At 62.3% G+C, this 14317-nt stretch overlaps 2 protein-coding genes across 4 annotated transcripts; one reads left to right on the top strand and one right to left on the bottom strand.

Moving 5' to 3' along the window:
• Positions 1–241: 241 nt before the first annotated feature.
• Positions 242–6100, bottom strand: ATP5F1D (ATP synthase F1 subunit delta). Of its 2 annotated transcripts, none has more exons than XM_081093439.1 (5): positions 6034–6100; positions 2565–2759; positions 1834–1987; positions 855–943; positions 242–755 (listed from the first exon to the last, which is right to left on the bottom strand). In XM_081093439.1, the coding sequence occupies exons 2-5, from the start codon at positions 2703–2705 to the stop codon at positions 633–635; spliced, it is 507 nt and encodes a 168-aa protein (XP_080949565.1). In that variant the 5' UTR covers positions 2706–2759; positions 6034–6100; the 3' UTR covers positions 242–632. The 2 variants fall into 2 exon arrangements, with proteins under 2 accessions (XP_080949565.1, XP_080949564.1); XM_081093438.1 differs by having other exon boundaries at positions 5868–6037.
• CBARP (CACN subunit beta associated regulatory protein) lies at positions 5524–14297 on the top strand. Of its 2 annotated transcripts, XM_081093433.1 has the most exons (10): positions 5524–5560; positions 7300–7410; positions 7494–7633; positions 7781–7845; positions 8189–8333; positions 8539–8710; positions 8937–9074; positions 9582–9792; positions 11225–11408; positions 12318–14297. In XM_081093433.1, exons 2-10 carry the CDS (start codon positions 7318–7320, stop codon positions 13369–13371), a joined length of 2202 nt encoding a protein of 733 aa, XP_080949559.1. In that variant the 5' UTR covers positions 5524–5560; positions 7300–7317; the 3' UTR covers positions 13372–14297. The 2 variants fall into 2 exon arrangements, with proteins under 2 accessions (XP_080949559.1, XP_080949560.1); XM_081093434.1 differs by lacking the exons at positions 5524–5560; positions 7300–7410; positions 7494–7633; positions 7781–7845 and adding an exon at positions 7983–8005 and having other exon boundaries at positions 8256–8333.
• Positions 14298–14317: the final 20 nt, after the last annotated feature.

Genomic DNA, 14317 nt, shown 5'->3' with positions numbered 1-14317 from the left:
CTCGACGAGCAGCCCAGTCCTGACCAAAGAACCACAGCCACCCCTCCACCCATGCTGTCCCCAGGACCCTGCCCGTCACCTAGCCTGGTGTCACTAGCTGTGTTCTCCCCCACTCCTCAGAGGCTCCCAAGGACCTTTTAGGCCACAATCCCCAAATCCTTGAAGCTGAGGCCCTCCCTAACAGAGGTATGGTATCCCAAGCCCATTGCCCTAGGCAGGAGACAAAATCAGCACACACAACTGGGGTCCCTGGTCTTTAATGGGGCACACACTGGGGACAAGCGGTCCAGAGAAGGCAGTAGGAAGAAGAGGTCTCTACAGCATGAGGGTGGAGGGCAGCAGGTCAGGTTGGTGGGGTCTTTGGAGGTGGGAGGCAAATCCCCTAGGTGACAGTCCCCCCAAGAGCAGAGCAGGGTCTCTGAGCTCACCCCTGCCACCAGGCCTGGGCCCAGGGGGTATGCACTGGGAGAAGCTAGCAATTTGCTGCCCCCTGGTGGCCTCACTGGCAAGGATGGCTACCTCCCAGAGGGGTTGCCCCCACCCTCATACTGGAACCATGAGAGCTGGTTCCAACCCCTGTCCCACTCTGGGCCTTGGTTTCCCCGCTGACACTGGCGAGGAGCACGCACCGCCTACTCCAGAGCCTTCACCAGGGCTTCGTTGGCCTCGATTCGGATTTGGATCTCAGCCCTCATGGCCTCGTCGGATGCCCCTGACAGCTCCGATTGTGCCTTCTCCAAGTTTGCCTTGGCCGCCTACAGTAGGTGGTGGTTAGTGAGGTCCAAACAGGGTCCCTTCCACCCCCAAAGCCAGAAACCCTTAGCTCGTGCCTCAGTTTCTGCTGGGACACTTACCCCCAAATCCAGCATGTCCAGCGACACAGCCTCTTCAGCCAGTAACTGAACTGATGAGTCAGCGTTCACTGTGACCGAGCCGCTGCTAACTGCAGGAGGAGAGGAGGTGAGACCGCCACATCCAGGCTTAGGGGAAACCACCAGCCCCAGGACAGTGGCCCCACAAGAACCCTGGGATCCAGAGCAGGGAATGGGCACCTGGAGAGAACACATGAGACCAGGGGGCCAACAGGGGCATCTGCTGGTGGCTGGTCATGGGGACAGACCCTTCCCTTCACCCACGAGCTCATTAGCGGAGCGGGGTCAGGTGAACAGAGGGCTGTGTTTGAATCCTGGATGGCTGTAGCTTTGGAGACTAATGCTGGTGAAGGTCTTAGAGCTGGTTTCTTTCTGCACAAATTTCGTACTCTTAAGTCAGGCCCCCTTGCCAGCACGTTTTTTTATTTTTAGAGAACATTCATTAAAGCTGGGAACAATGAAACAAGGAAGGGCCTAGGATAGAAGAAACCAACAGGAGAGGGACTAGGAGGGGAAATGAGGCTAGGCTGGGCTGCTTCGGCTCACAGCGAAAAAAGGGGCCTTGGGGACAGGGACAGAGGGTTAGCCCAGGACAAGCTGCCACTGCCCATTGCTCCCTGGTGGCAAGTCTCTGTGGGGTCTCTTAGCATTTAGGAGAGGCCTGTGGAGGAAGAAGAGAGGGAAGGGCAAGATGGGGGCTGCTTCGGGAAAGGAGAGCACACCTAGCCAGCACCATTTTACTTCTCTTCCCAGATCTGTCACCCTCCTCCAACCCACTACAAGCTTCTTAACCACAGCCAGTAAGAAGCTGGAAGCTGCAAAAAAGCTTCTGGCTTTCTTCCTATTGTGTCCTCCGAGTGCCCACAGCACTTTTTCTTACCATACCAACTGAAATGGGGACTGGCTTGCTGCAACGTGCAGCTCTGCTCAGCCCAGTCCTCTGTCCTCCTGCTGGACTCACCGAAGTATTTGGAGGTGGTGCCATCCTCAGCATGGACAACAACCAATCCTGGCCGCAGGACCTGCAGGGTGGGCACGTGGGCTGCCAGGATACCGAAGGCCCCTGTCTGCGTGGGCACATCCACCTGCCGGACGTTGGCGCCATTGAAGAAGACCTGGAGAAGACAGATGAGGAATACTAGGTCCCTGCAGGCCAGGCCCACTCCACCGGGATTCAGTCTCCCAAGTAGTGAAATGGGCTGGGCAGAGCTGAGTGCCAATGGGAGGCACAGAAGCAGCCGGCGCTGGGGTCGACTTGGGCTCTGTTCTTTGGGCAGGACCTCAGTGCCATCATCTGTGAGAACGAAATCTAGCACCCAAGCCCTTCGGCAGAGATGCTGTAAGGATATGAGGAGGTGCCTGCCAGGGAAAGGCACATAGGAGGTGCTGCTCTCGGGAGGGGTGCTTGCAGCAAGGGGCAATCCCGGCTTAAAGGGCATGTCCGGCCCTTGGGTGTCGAATTCCAGGTGGAAGGTCCGGGAGTTTGGGAGGTTGGAGGTGGCAGGACCCCAGACCACACAGTTAAGGGGCACGAGTCCGAGGTACGGAATAGGGGTCGGCGACCTGGGGGTTGGGGGTCTCGGACTGTGGGTACCGAATGGGGATCGGCGACCTGGGGATTGGAGAAATCGGGTTCGGAATGGAGGTTAGGAAGTTCCTGCCCGGGCCCGGGGTCCGGAATGGCGTCCGCACCTGTGTGGGAGAGGCGAAGGTGAAAGACATTTGTCCCGGGCCCGCGGCGGGGGCTGGGGCGGCCGCAGCCTCGGCGTAGGCGCGAGCCTGGCGCACGAGGCGACCCAGGCCGGGGCGGCGGAGCAGCGCGGCTGGCAGCATAGCAGCGGCAGTAGGTAGAGGACGGTGGTCAGACTCCGGCGGAACGCGGGCAGCCTGGAGGGCGAGGAGGACGACGCGGTGACGTCTGGGAGGATTAGTAGCCAGGGCGCACGCGCGAATTACGATTTCCGGCCGCCGCGCGCGACGTTAACGACGACGCGCCGCTGGGTGCGCAGCATGCTGGGGGTTGTAGTTTCGTTTCGGTCCCAGCTCTCAGACTGCTTGAGAGGGTGTGTGTGTGTGGCGGGGGGCGGGGGGGGGTGCATGTGCTGTGTGCGTGTGTGTCGCGGGGGTGGAGACGACGGTTACAAGGTTCTGCATGCGGAGGATCAAAAGCCTACGCGGAGGAGACACTTAAGTTGAATTCAAGATTTAGGGAGCACTAATTGAATGCCAGGAGCTGAGACATTAGAGAAATACCACGATTCTACCTCTGGTGTGGGGGTCGGGGGCGTTTTACAGACGTTCAACGTTAGAAGAAAACAAATAATTTTTTTAAAGGAGCAAAAGACTGTGTGGGGCGGTGATGAGTCAGGCTGAAATTGAGGCAGAAATCCCGGAAACAGCATCCTCAGGCTGAGAGTCCAGTGCAAGCCAGCGCCAGGGATGCGAGCACGGCTTGGCTGCAATCCCTGCGAGCGCCACGAGACGGCGCCCCCGTGTCCGGAGATGCTGTCGTCGCGGCCCCGCCCGACTGTCGCCCCCGCAAGCCGCTGACGCACTGGCGCGTGTGCGGTAGGCCGGGGGCTCCGCTGACGTCACCGCGGCCTGCGCAGCCTCGCTTGCGGCGCTGACGTCACCGCTCCGCCCCCGCGATCATGCAGGCAGGTCGGGGAACAGGGCCGAGCCTCCCACCCCCCACCTTGGGCTCTGGGAAAACGTGGAGTCAGGGCTGAGCTCTAAGGGTCTTTGCTGTGGAGCTGAGGGATGCAAGACACAGGGGTGTCACACCTGGGCCAGAGGCACCTGCTGCAGAGGCTCCCCGGTCTCAGGGGTTGCATGAGTCCTAGCGTCCAGCAGTGTTCGGGCTGGCGCTGTGGCTGCGCCCCTGCCTCCCAGCATCCAGGCCGAAAACCCCCTCCGGGTTTTGGGGGGGGGGGACGGGGTACGTGTGCTTTGGGAAGCCCTACTCACATGTCTAGGGGTGCGGTGCGTCATGTGTGTAGCCCTACCTCTCCTGGACACCCAGGCCCCATAGGGAGGCTTCGTCTACCTAATGCGCTGCTCCTACCCATGCACTGGAAGACTTTTCAATCCCTATTCCAGCGTGGCCCATGGGGAAAGGCACCCCTGTAACTCAGGTCCCACACCTGGGGTTATCCTGGAATACCCTAATAGACCCATTGACAAGGCCCGTCCGCTCAGCTTGGCTCCCGTGGCCACCGTCATTCGTTTGGATGGTCCCAGCCTCCTTCCCTAGCCTCACCACTGAGCCCTTCTCCACACACACAGCCAGAGGGACCATGTTATTCCCCTACTAGGAACCACGAGATGGTTTCCCCTGCTTCCTCAAACATACGGATCTTCTGCAAACACACTTTTCCACCTCAGGGCCTTTGCACATGCCATCCCTCCTCACCTGGAGCCAGCTTTCCTTGGTATTGATCTACGTGGCTGCCCCTTGCTCTCCTGTAGTGGTATCACCCTTTCATCCAGTTAGTAAGCTGTTCCCTCCTGGGTACCAGCCCTGGGGACTCAGCCCTGAGTGAGCTCCTGCTCTTGGAGCTCATCTGTAGTGGGGGCAGGGTTGAGCAGGGACACAACACACCGGCGCTAGTAAGGTAGAGGTCCACAGCGAGAACAACCAGCAGCAAGCAGGGCACAGGAGTGTAAAGTGGTGGTTGCTATGTTAGCAGACAGCCAAGAGGAGAGGCATGGAGGCTTTGCTGTTGGGAAGTGTTGAAGGGGTGAGGAAGGCTTCTTGCGGCTGAGCTGGGGAGGGGGGTCTTGCCTCGCACCTGTGAGTGCAAATGCCTGGAGCCTGAACTTGGGCATCACCGAGCAGTGTGGGCTTTCTATGGAGACGGGGTGTCGTGATGGGGTGTGGCTGGGATGGAGCCAGGACAGGGAGGATGACAGAATGGTGGCCTGAGCATCTAGAAGGCATGATTGTTCGGAAAGAGAAAAGGGGGAGCAGCTTTCGGGTTTGCCAGGTGTGGGGGTTCTGCAGGGTAGTTCTGATGTCACCGGCGCTGGGCAGGCCCTGGTGGCACTCAGGACAGGCTGTGTTCTATGATCTTTGTTGGTCCCGACAAGGCAGGGCGCACGGAGACCCCTGACAGTGCTGCCCTCACACGGAAACAAAGGGAGGACAGCGAAACCTCCGGGCTGTGTCCCTTGGGGGACCCCCGACTCGGGGAAGGTAAGGAGGGGGAGTCTAGGCACCCCAGTATCCCGGGTTGTGGGGAGTCGTGCATCTCAGCACGCCCCCACCCCGCCTTTCAGGACTCAGGGAGGGGTCGAGAAGTCGTGCTGCAGGGCGTGGGGGCGGAGATCAGCGGCCGCGGGAGAGGGCGGCTCCGCCTGGGGAGGGGGCAACCGGGAGCGCAAGCTCCGCCCCCCGCCCGCGCCGGAAGGGAAGGGGAGGCGGTGGCCAGTGCGGACCGAGCTAAACGCAGCGGCGAGCGCGGTGGGGGCTGCCGGCCACGACCCGGCGGCACCCAGCGGGTGGGAGCGGGCTCCTGGCCAACGCGGTCACGTGAGCGGTCCCTCCTCTCTCGCCTGCCTCCCCCGCGCACCGGGCTCTCCATTCATAAATTCTCCTCCTTCTCCGCGGCCACCGGGCGCCGGAGCCCGCCGGGAGCGCCGGGAAGCCGCCCGCCCGCCGCCCATGGGCCGTGCGCCCCGAGACTGAGGTAGGCGCGGCGGGCCCGGGGCTGCACCGGGCGGGCGGGAGGCGGGCCGTGACCGCGGAGCCCAGGATCGCGCCGGCTCCTGGGCCCGCCCTGGCTCAGGACCACTGTCTATTCCCCGCGAGGCCCGAGGGAGGGAGCGGAGGATCGGGGCGGGCGTGGGAGCCGACCCGCGGAGCTCGGCACCGCGCCTTGGGCGGCCTGAAGAGGGACCCTCTCCCGCGCCCTCCCCCGGCCTCAGTTTCCCCCTGGGAGATCCGGCGAGGGCGAGGGCGCTTCCGCCTCCTGGCTCAGCCCGAGGTTGATGTACCTGGAGCCTCGCTCTGCCTGTCCTCCCTCGACATCCCCGCCGCCGGGGCCGGATGTGAGCGCGGGGTTAGGCGCAGAGGCCAGCGAATTGGGGGAGCCGAGGCCCGCCTGGACCTCACGGTCTGGCCTGTGGGGAACCTCCACCCGCCGCGCCTGTTCCCGCCTACCCCCGAGAATCCACCGCTCTTCTTCCTCCGCCTCCTGCCATCTTCCCTCGTCTTGTCATGTCCATGCGTCTCTGTCCCCTCCCCCTCCCGCCTGAACTCATTTCTCAACCTACATTTATGCGCGCCTTACCCCCAAGTCGCCCGGGGAGCCGCGGCCAGACTCTGACCCGAGCGCCGAGGACACCTGGCTTTCGTCAGCACCCTCCCCTTCCCTGGGCCTCAGTTTCTCGCGCTGTCTCGTGGGATCAAACCCCGAAAGTGTTGGGGACGCTGGAGCCTGTGCACAGGCATTCCCATTCCCCTGGGGAGGGACCGCGCGGGCGCCTAGCCGACTGCTGCTGGCCCTCCGGCCCCGAACTCTGTTCCCTGGGATTCCAGAGCGCGTCCCCGTCCTCCCGCAAGGAGGAGGACCAGGTGCAGTGTCTGGACAGCCCCGTTCCCGAGGGCCGGGCCCCGCCCCGGCCTCAGTTTCCCCAAGCGTAAAGCTGGCGTGGAGACTCGCCAGCCTGCGCTGGGAGAGGCTGCCGGCGGAAGAGCCTGACCTCGGGCTGGGCACCGGCGCGCGAGGAGGCGCACAGCAGCCATTTTGCTGCCCAGGGCCCGCAGGAGTCGCCCCTGCAGGAGGCCTCCCTCTCACGCCCCGCCTCTCCCCTCCCCAGTGCTCCCTGGCAAACCCGGCCCCCCCACTCTCCCCCCCCAGCTCAGCCTGCTCGCTCAGTCGCCATGGGAACCAAATTCTTCAGGGCTGGGAACAGATGCGCCTTTGGCCTTTTCACTCCCACTAGTGCTCCGTGGAAGGGGGCCTTTACCTCCCGAGTCAGGACCCTGGAGACCCGTGCTCAGCTCCTCCTTCCCGCTCCCCATGGTGGACTCCTTGTCCCTCCAGCCCGGGGCCAGCCTTCGGAAGCTGCAGTCTCCTGACGGGGCAGGCAGGGCCCTATAGTCTCTATGGGCGGCGGACAAGGAGGTGGAGCTGACAGTCTCGGCGTCTCCATTCTCCCAGGATGCTTGCCCTTTCCTGGACAGGACTCCTAGGCAGTGCTACCTTGCCAGTCCGGCCCCACCAGCTGGGAAGGCGTTTGACCTCATCTTAAAGATTGGGAGATGGAGGTCCCTGCTGGGCACTGATCTGAGGGGGCGGGAGTTGTGTGGGGTTCCCCCACCTCCCTGTGAGTCACTGCCCTATGTGGGCTGCTGCTTTGACTCCCTGGGATGAGTGAGGGGGCAGGTACTGGGAGCTGGAGCTGAGCAGCGCCCCTCCCCTAGGGTCCTTCTCACCTCAAAATGCAGCCCACTGCCACCATGGCCATGACTGCCACCACCGCCACCACGGCCACCCTGACCACGACGTGGGACAATACCACAGGCCGCCCCACTGTGAGTGAGGGGGTGGGGAAGGAGAGATGGACAGGCCTGGCCCACCAGAGTCCAGGTAGGACCTGACCCCTGCTCCCCCACAGGCGGAGCCTGACCCCGTCTTGGACAACTATATGCTGGTGGTGGTGGTGATGTCGCTCTTTGTCGGGGGAACCCTCGTGGTGCTGTCTGGTGTGTTGCTCCTGTGCAGGCGCTGCTGGGAAGTCCACCAGCGCTTCAACAGGTTTGTGCCAATCAACCTGCTCCTTTCTGGGAGGCCTGGGGGTCCTGGGGCCAGGCAAGTGCCTCTGACAGCTGGCTAGTGGGGAGCAGGTGCACCATACCTGTGCAGGGACCCTGGCCACCTTGCTCTCCTGTTGTCTTGCCCCAGAGCCACGGAGGAGGCAGAGAAGACAACCACCACCTACCTGGACACCAGCTCCCACCCAGTCCAAGGTGAGGTGCTGCCCAGGCCCCACCCATGCCCAGGCCCCGCCCCTTGTCCACTCCTCGGCCTTCCCTCTCAGGCCTCCTGACCTTCTGTGTCTGTCTGTCTCCCCCACCAGACTGGGCGAAGCTCGATTCCGACTCATCTCTGTTTCCTTAAAGCCCACGCGTAGGTGCTCACAGGCGCGTGCTGAGTGAGTGAGTGTGTGAGCGGATGAGCGAGTGCCCGCCCACCTCCCTGTCCATCCCTGGTGGTCAGTTGGGCCCCCTCGCTCCCTCCCCCTCCGCCTACAGTCTGCCGGCACGAGGTGCGGCCCACCCGGGGCCCACCCTCTCTTGGCTCTCCTCGCAGACCCTGAATTGAGGGGGGAGGACCTCGAGGGCCAGGATGCAGAGACCGAGCGCTTCCTGTCCACCAGCTCTACCGGCCGCCGCGTGTCCTTCAATGAGGCAGCCCTGTTTGAGCAGAGCCGGAAGGCGCAGGACAAGGGCCGAAGGTGAGGGGATCAGCACCCTCAGGGCTGGAGCATAGCCTCAGTACTGAGCTGGGTGGTCATTCATGCTGTGCTCTCCGCAGACCCAGCAGGGTGGACGATGGGGCTGGGGAACAGCAGATTGTGGGCTGGGGATACCTGGCCTGCGTGGGGTGGGGCTGAGCACGGGGATGGGCTGCTCTGTGATGGGTGGATATGCTTGGCACAGGTATACCCTGACAGAAGGGGACTTCCACCACCTGAAGAACGCTCGCCTCACCCACCTGCACCTGCCGCCCCTCAAGATTGTCACCATCCATGAGTGTGACTCCAGCGAAGCCAGTGCAACCGCCATGCCTCACCCCTCAGTGCCTCCCAAGGCCAGCCTTGCCATATTCCAGGTGAGTACGGAGGGGTTGGTAACCGGACTTGGACTTGGTGGGAGGGATCCCTACCCTCACCTGGCAGGTGGCACCCTTCCCACTCTCTGGGCCGACCCCCTTATCTCAGGATGGGGAGTGGGGCTGGCTGGATGCATAGAGGGTGGCTGGGCCCAGCACACCCCCTCACCCACCAGTGCTCTTTGACCTGTCACTGCTTCCTCCTCCACCCGGCTCTGTCCCACAGCCCCCGGGGAAGGCCCTCACTGGCCGCTCCGTGGGCCCCAGCTCCGCCTTGCCAGGTGACCCCTACAACCCTTCCACGGGCCCTGCTGACTTCGAGATCAGCTCCTCCTCATCCAGTGACTCCGGGGAAGGCACCTCGGTGAGGGCTCCCATGTGTCCCTTGTCTCTCCCTGTCCTGTTTCAAGACAGGCCTGCCTGTGGCCTCCCACCTCCACAGCTCTCCTTGCCCCAGCCTGGTCCCTGAATGGGCCACAGCACACAAGTGGGCTCCTGTGAACTGGGGGAGCTGCCCATGGGCATGAGCCCTGCGGGGTGGGTCGTACCCAGGACATGCACAGCCATTTCGAACCTGAGTATGCTCACACATGCACCAGGCACTCAGGCAGCTGGGCAGGGTGTGGTCAGGACCCAGTTCAAGCCCCAGGGTAAGCACTCCCAGGCATTTACTCGGACCCCTCTGTCCAGGGCTGGGAAGGACAGAGCTGACCAACACCTGGCTGAGCCCCTGGGAAACCTTTGGGCAGCATCAGGTGGGAGGAGAGAGCTCCCTGCCCCCTCCCTCCCCCTTGGTACTTAGCCTGGGCTGAGTAGCAGGTGGGGAACAGTGGGGAAGGGGCCGCCTGAGAGCATCCCTCTTCCCTTCCAGCTGGATGCTGCTGCCAGGAGCACCAAGCCTGGTGGGCTGGGGGCCTCCGCGGGGCCCCGGGAGGCAGGCCCAGGCTCTGGGGCAGGCCCAGTCCTGCAGTTCTTCACCCGCCTGAGGCGCCATGCCAGTTTGGATGGGGCCAGCCCCTACTTCAAGGTCAAGAAATGGAAGCTGGAGCCCAGCCAGCGGGCATCAAGTCTGGACACAAGAGGTGAGCTGTGGCCCCTGGTGGGGAGTAAGGGCCACGGGCCCTGCCCCAGGCAGCCATAGAGTGGGAGGCTCAGAACCCAGGGTGGGATCTCTGCTCCTGAGAGGGGTCTCCATTTCCTGCCCCATGCTGGCCAATAGATGCTCTGTCCAAGGTCTCAGAGTTGGTCAGGAGGGGCCATGCACTGAGCTTCTCTGGGGCCCCAGGTGGTAGCGTTTTTGGTTTTGCAGTCAGTCTGTCTACAGTGGTGGTGGGCAAGCAGCAGTAAATGGCATGGAAACAAGTGTGGCTGTGTGCCAATAAAACTTATGTACAGCCCTGGCTGGTGTTTCTCAGTGGTTAGAGCGTCAGCCTGAGACCGAAGGGTTGTGGGTTCGATTCCCTGTCAAGGGCATGCACCTGGGTTGAAGGTTTGTTCCCTGGCCCTGGTTGGGGCGCTTGCAGGAGGCAACCAAATCGATGTGTCTTTCTCACATTGATGTGTGTGTGTGTGTCTACCCCTCCCTCCCTCCCTTTCTCTAAAATATCAATGGAAAATATATCCTCAGGTGAGGATTAACAAAAAAACCCCAAAACTTATTTACAACAGGTGGGGGCCCAATTGGCCACCCCTTTAATCCTGCAGACCCAGAGGCATGTGGGGTCCTAGATATAGGGCTTCTTTACCTTCAGTCCAAGGCAGGGCTGTACGGGCATGGGAAGGTGGGCACTGACAGCGGTAACCAGCCCTGCACAGAGGAACTTAGTGGGCCGGGCCAGGCCATGCATGTGCTTGCCGCCCGGGGGAGGAGGTGGGAGAGGGGACAAACAGTGTCAGAGAGAGAGAGAGAAGGTACGAGGCTAGTGACAGTGCCAGCCTCCTTGTTGGGGCCTGGCTCCAGCCAACATCAGAGAGGGGAGGGTGAGTCGTGGCCTAGGTGCTCCTGGCCAGGGCGGGAGGGCCTATCTTGCACCCTGTTGGGAGCCCAGAGGCATTCTGTGATTCCTGAGGGTGACTATAGTCAAATTCAGGTGCAGAACCATCCAGAACCTACCTGTTTGCTAGGTGACTGTCCTCCCCACCCCTGTGACTTTACCGCTGAAGCTTCTCCCAGGCCTCTACGGGAGGGTGGCCCATGGGCAGGGGTGAGGCTGGCAGGAGAGGGCTTCACCTCTTCCCTCATCCCCCCAACCTGTGCTTTACAATCCGCTCCTTCCCACATCTGTGTCTTAGCCCAGCTGTGCCTGCCACTAGGAGACCAGTTAAAATCCCCGCTGTGGCCACACCTGTCTTCCCTGGATGCTCAGGGAACTGCTGCTGCCTTGACAAAACTCACACCTGCACAGCACGGTGCATGCTTACCTGGTCCAGGCTCCTGCCTTCAGGCCTGGGGATGGGGGTGGGGTGCCATGCTGGGAGGGGCCCAGGCAGGCTGATGTGCCTCCCTCTGCACAGGCTCCCCCAAGCGGCATCACTTCCAGCGACAGCGAGCAGCCAGCGAGAGCATGGAGCAGGAGGAGGGGGACACCCCTCACACGGACTTCATCCAGTACATTGCCAGCACAGGCGCTGCTATGACCTTCCCGCCCCCCTGCCCCTTTCTGGCCAGCCCCACCAGCCCGTCCCCCGCTCTCGGCAGGTATTTTTCAGTAGATAAAGGTGCTAGGGGTGCGCCTGTGGGCCCCTGCCCTACCCAGTCACCCATAGGTAGCCAAGGGAGTGCATTCCCCACCCTGTCTGCAGGGCAGACGGGCAGTCAGTTCCCTGTGGTGCCACTGCTCCTCCTGGAGGCTGCCCCACTAGGGCCCCCTCTCCAGCAGGGACTGTGGGCTGGAGGAGGGGAGCAGGGGGAGACTGGGTAAGGGCCCAGGGGAGGGTCCCCAGGACTAAATGCCTACTCAGGCAGGGCTTCTGGGAGTCCCCGGTGGAGTTCTCGGTCTGAGGGGCCCCCTCCCACCTGCTCAGGTTCCTTCTCAAAAACTGTCCTGACCACATCTTCCAGCAGGACCCCACCTCCACACACAGCCCACGGGCAGCTATTCCGGAGCTCTGGGCCCATGTCAGTGACATGTGGAGATCCAGGGACGGTAGGGTTCCTATACTTCCTAGCGATCCCTTCTGATTGTGTATCGTCCTCCATTTCTTATCAATCCAAGATTGTGGGAGGGTGCTAAGTGGCATATTCAGTCACCTGGAGGTAGGGGACCTCCACCTGCTTAGTCCCGCCCCACTACCCCAGAATTACGATGTTAGGAAGAAGGTGGCTTGTAGGAAAGCATCACTCTGGGTGAGGAGCCAACCACCTGCAGTGCCCACAGATGTTTAGGTCACATTGTATAAGACACCCTGCTTGAAAAGCAGGCTCCAGGAGAGCTCAGGGTTTATCAAAAAGGCATCCCCGTGCAAAGGAGACAGCATTTTAAAAAACTCACCTTCTACAGAGCCTGGCCAAGGTGGAGAGGCCCCATCCGTGCCCACCCTCCCTGACCGAACAGGGTGGCCGGGGAGGGCATGGGGGAGCCCTCTGACTGTTGCGCCTGGCTTGCAGGCTAGAGGTGGAGGAGGAGGCAGGCGCCGCGGGAGGAGTGAACCCCGAGCCCCCCTGGGAGCGCAGCATAGGTGGTGCGGGGCCTGACCAGCAGCAGGAGTCAGACAGTGAGCGGGATGCGGGGCTGGAGCACACCCAGACCATCTACCGCGACATCTGGAGCCTCCGTGCCTCGCTTGAGCTGCACGCGGCCACCGCCTCAGACCACAGCAGCAATGACCGCGACTCGGTGCGCAGCGGCGACAGCTCTGGCTCAGGGGGCACAGCGCCCTCCTTCCCACCGCCCTCACCGCCACCCACGCTGCGGCCTTCGGACAGTGAGGTGGGAGGGCCGCGCAAGCTGCTGCAGATGGACAGTGGCTATGCCAGCATCGAGGGGCGCAGCACGGGCGACGATGGGCCTCCCAGTGGGCCCGAGAAGCACTCCTCCTTCTCTAGCGTGGGCCATCCAACTACCGTGGGGGGCAGCTTTGATGGGACACCAGCAGAGGAGTTCCCCTGGCCTCGCAGCCCGCGCGCCTGGCCCCGCCGCACACCACGACGGGACTACAGTGTGGATGAGAAGACTGACGCGCTCTTCCATGAGTTCCTGCGCCACGACCCACACTTTGACGACGCCCCGCCCAGCACTGCACGCCATCGAGCTCGTGCGCACCCACACACCCACATGCGCAAGCAGTGGCAGCAGCGCGGCCGGCAGCACAGTGACCCGGGCGAGCGCACTGCGCTGTCTGCACCGCCTGGGCCGGAACCCCGCCCCGCGCGCGCGCCTCTGCGCCGTGGGGACAGTGTCGACTGCCCAACCGACAGCCGTACAGGCGAAGACCCAGCCGGCCCTCCAGCGCCCACCATCCCTGCCATCGAAGAGGAGCCTGGCGGTGGGTGCCCAGGATCAGGCCTGTGTGCCCGACCCTCAGGGGCACTGCTGGACAAGCTGGCAACTGGCCTCGAGGACAGACTCTTATTGCCACACCTCACCCAGCCCATTGCCGCAGCCCCCACGCTGGCCACTGCCACCGCAGCACCCACGTCCCCGGACCACAGTCCAGCCTAAGCCCCTTGACCCATTCTCCATTTCCTATTGCGTGCACAAGGCCTCTACAGCCGTTCCTACCAGTGGCGTGAGGACCTGATGCGTGTGCGCTGAGACCACGGGTTCTAAGGCACAAGCGCACTGCCCCTGGCTCCACGCTGCCGCAGTGCGCCTGTGCACAGCTCCCTCCAGTCACTAAGCTGGTTCCCGCGTCATTCCAAGGCACAAGCACCCTGGCTTATCTGGAGGGAGCCAGGCGTATTCTAATCTGTGCTCCTGAGGAACAGTCACACGTCCTTACCCCAGTATAGCCTCTGGATGGCGGTAGGGCTTTCGTTGGAAGGATAGGTCTTAACTGCATCCAAGAGGGACAGTGCAGCTGGACTGTGTTAGGCGCATGTGCAGAGCGCCCCTCCCAGGGCCAACTGAGCTTCTAGGCATATTTGGTGTGCAGTTGCAGAGTCCATGCCTGGGCGCATGCGTCAAGCCCGCTGGAACATGGACTTCAGGTTGCTGAGGACGGGTGAAGAGTGCACTGGCATGGCTGCCAATTCCCCAAAGCCGTTACCTCACTGGGGCGTGTGTTCCCTGAGTTCACTGCAGTCCAAGCCTCCTCCAAGCAATAACCACGCCCACCGCTGCTGCTGCCCCAGCCCTGGAAGACTCCTCCCCCTGCCCTCCGGGGGTCTGCAACTGCCCTCCCCATGTGAGTGGCCTGCCAGCCCCACAGCCACACATCCAAAGAGCCCCAAGACTCATTAGTGTTTTGAGACTTACACAAAACCCAATCGGCCAAGGTTTCAAGTTTCCCAAGCTTTATTTATTGCCAAAAGATGGGGCAGCTGAGCCACCCCGCCCCATCCCTCAAAGCTTCCTGCAGTCTGTGTACCATACAGTGATGGAGTTTCTTGTTGTTTTCATGGTTGATTATAAATATTTACTGCATACTCTTGCTTGCTCTGGGTTT

This window comes from Myotis nattereri (genome assembly GCF_964212035.1).
Source record: "Myotis nattereri genome assembly, chromosome: 5".
Classification (NCBI taxonomy): domain Eukaryota; kingdom Metazoa; phylum Chordata; class Mammalia; order Chiroptera; family Vespertilionidae; genus Myotis; species Myotis nattereri.
The sequence above is the reverse complement of the archived record's forward strand: the minus strand, read 5'-3'. Positions and strand labels throughout refer to the sequence as shown.

Coding starts and splice junctions, on each gene's coding strand:
- ATP5F1D (XM_081093439.1), bottom strand. CDS start 2,705: ATGCTGCCAGCCGCGCTGCTCCGCCGCCCCGGCCTGGGTCGCCTCGTG. Junction 1,988..2,564: donor CCTTCGCCTCTCCCACACAG/GTGCGGACGCCA, acceptor TGTCTTCTCCAG/GTCTTCTTCAATGGCGCCAA. Junction 756..854: donor TGGACATGCTGGATTTGGGG/GTAAGTGTCCCA, acceptor CACCTACTGTAG/GCGGCCAAGGCAAACTTGGA.
- CBARP (XM_081093433.1), top strand. CDS start 7,318: ATGCAGCCCACTGCCACCATGGCCATGACTGCCACCACCGCCACCACG. Junction 7,634..7,780: donor GTCCACCAGCGCTTCAACAG/GTTTGTGCCAAT, acceptor GTCTTGCCCCAG/AGCCACGGAGGAGGCAGAGA. Junction 8,334..8,538: donor GCGCAGGACAAGGGCCGAAG/GTGAGGGGATCA, acceptor TGCTTGGCACAG/GTATACCCTGACAGAAGGGG.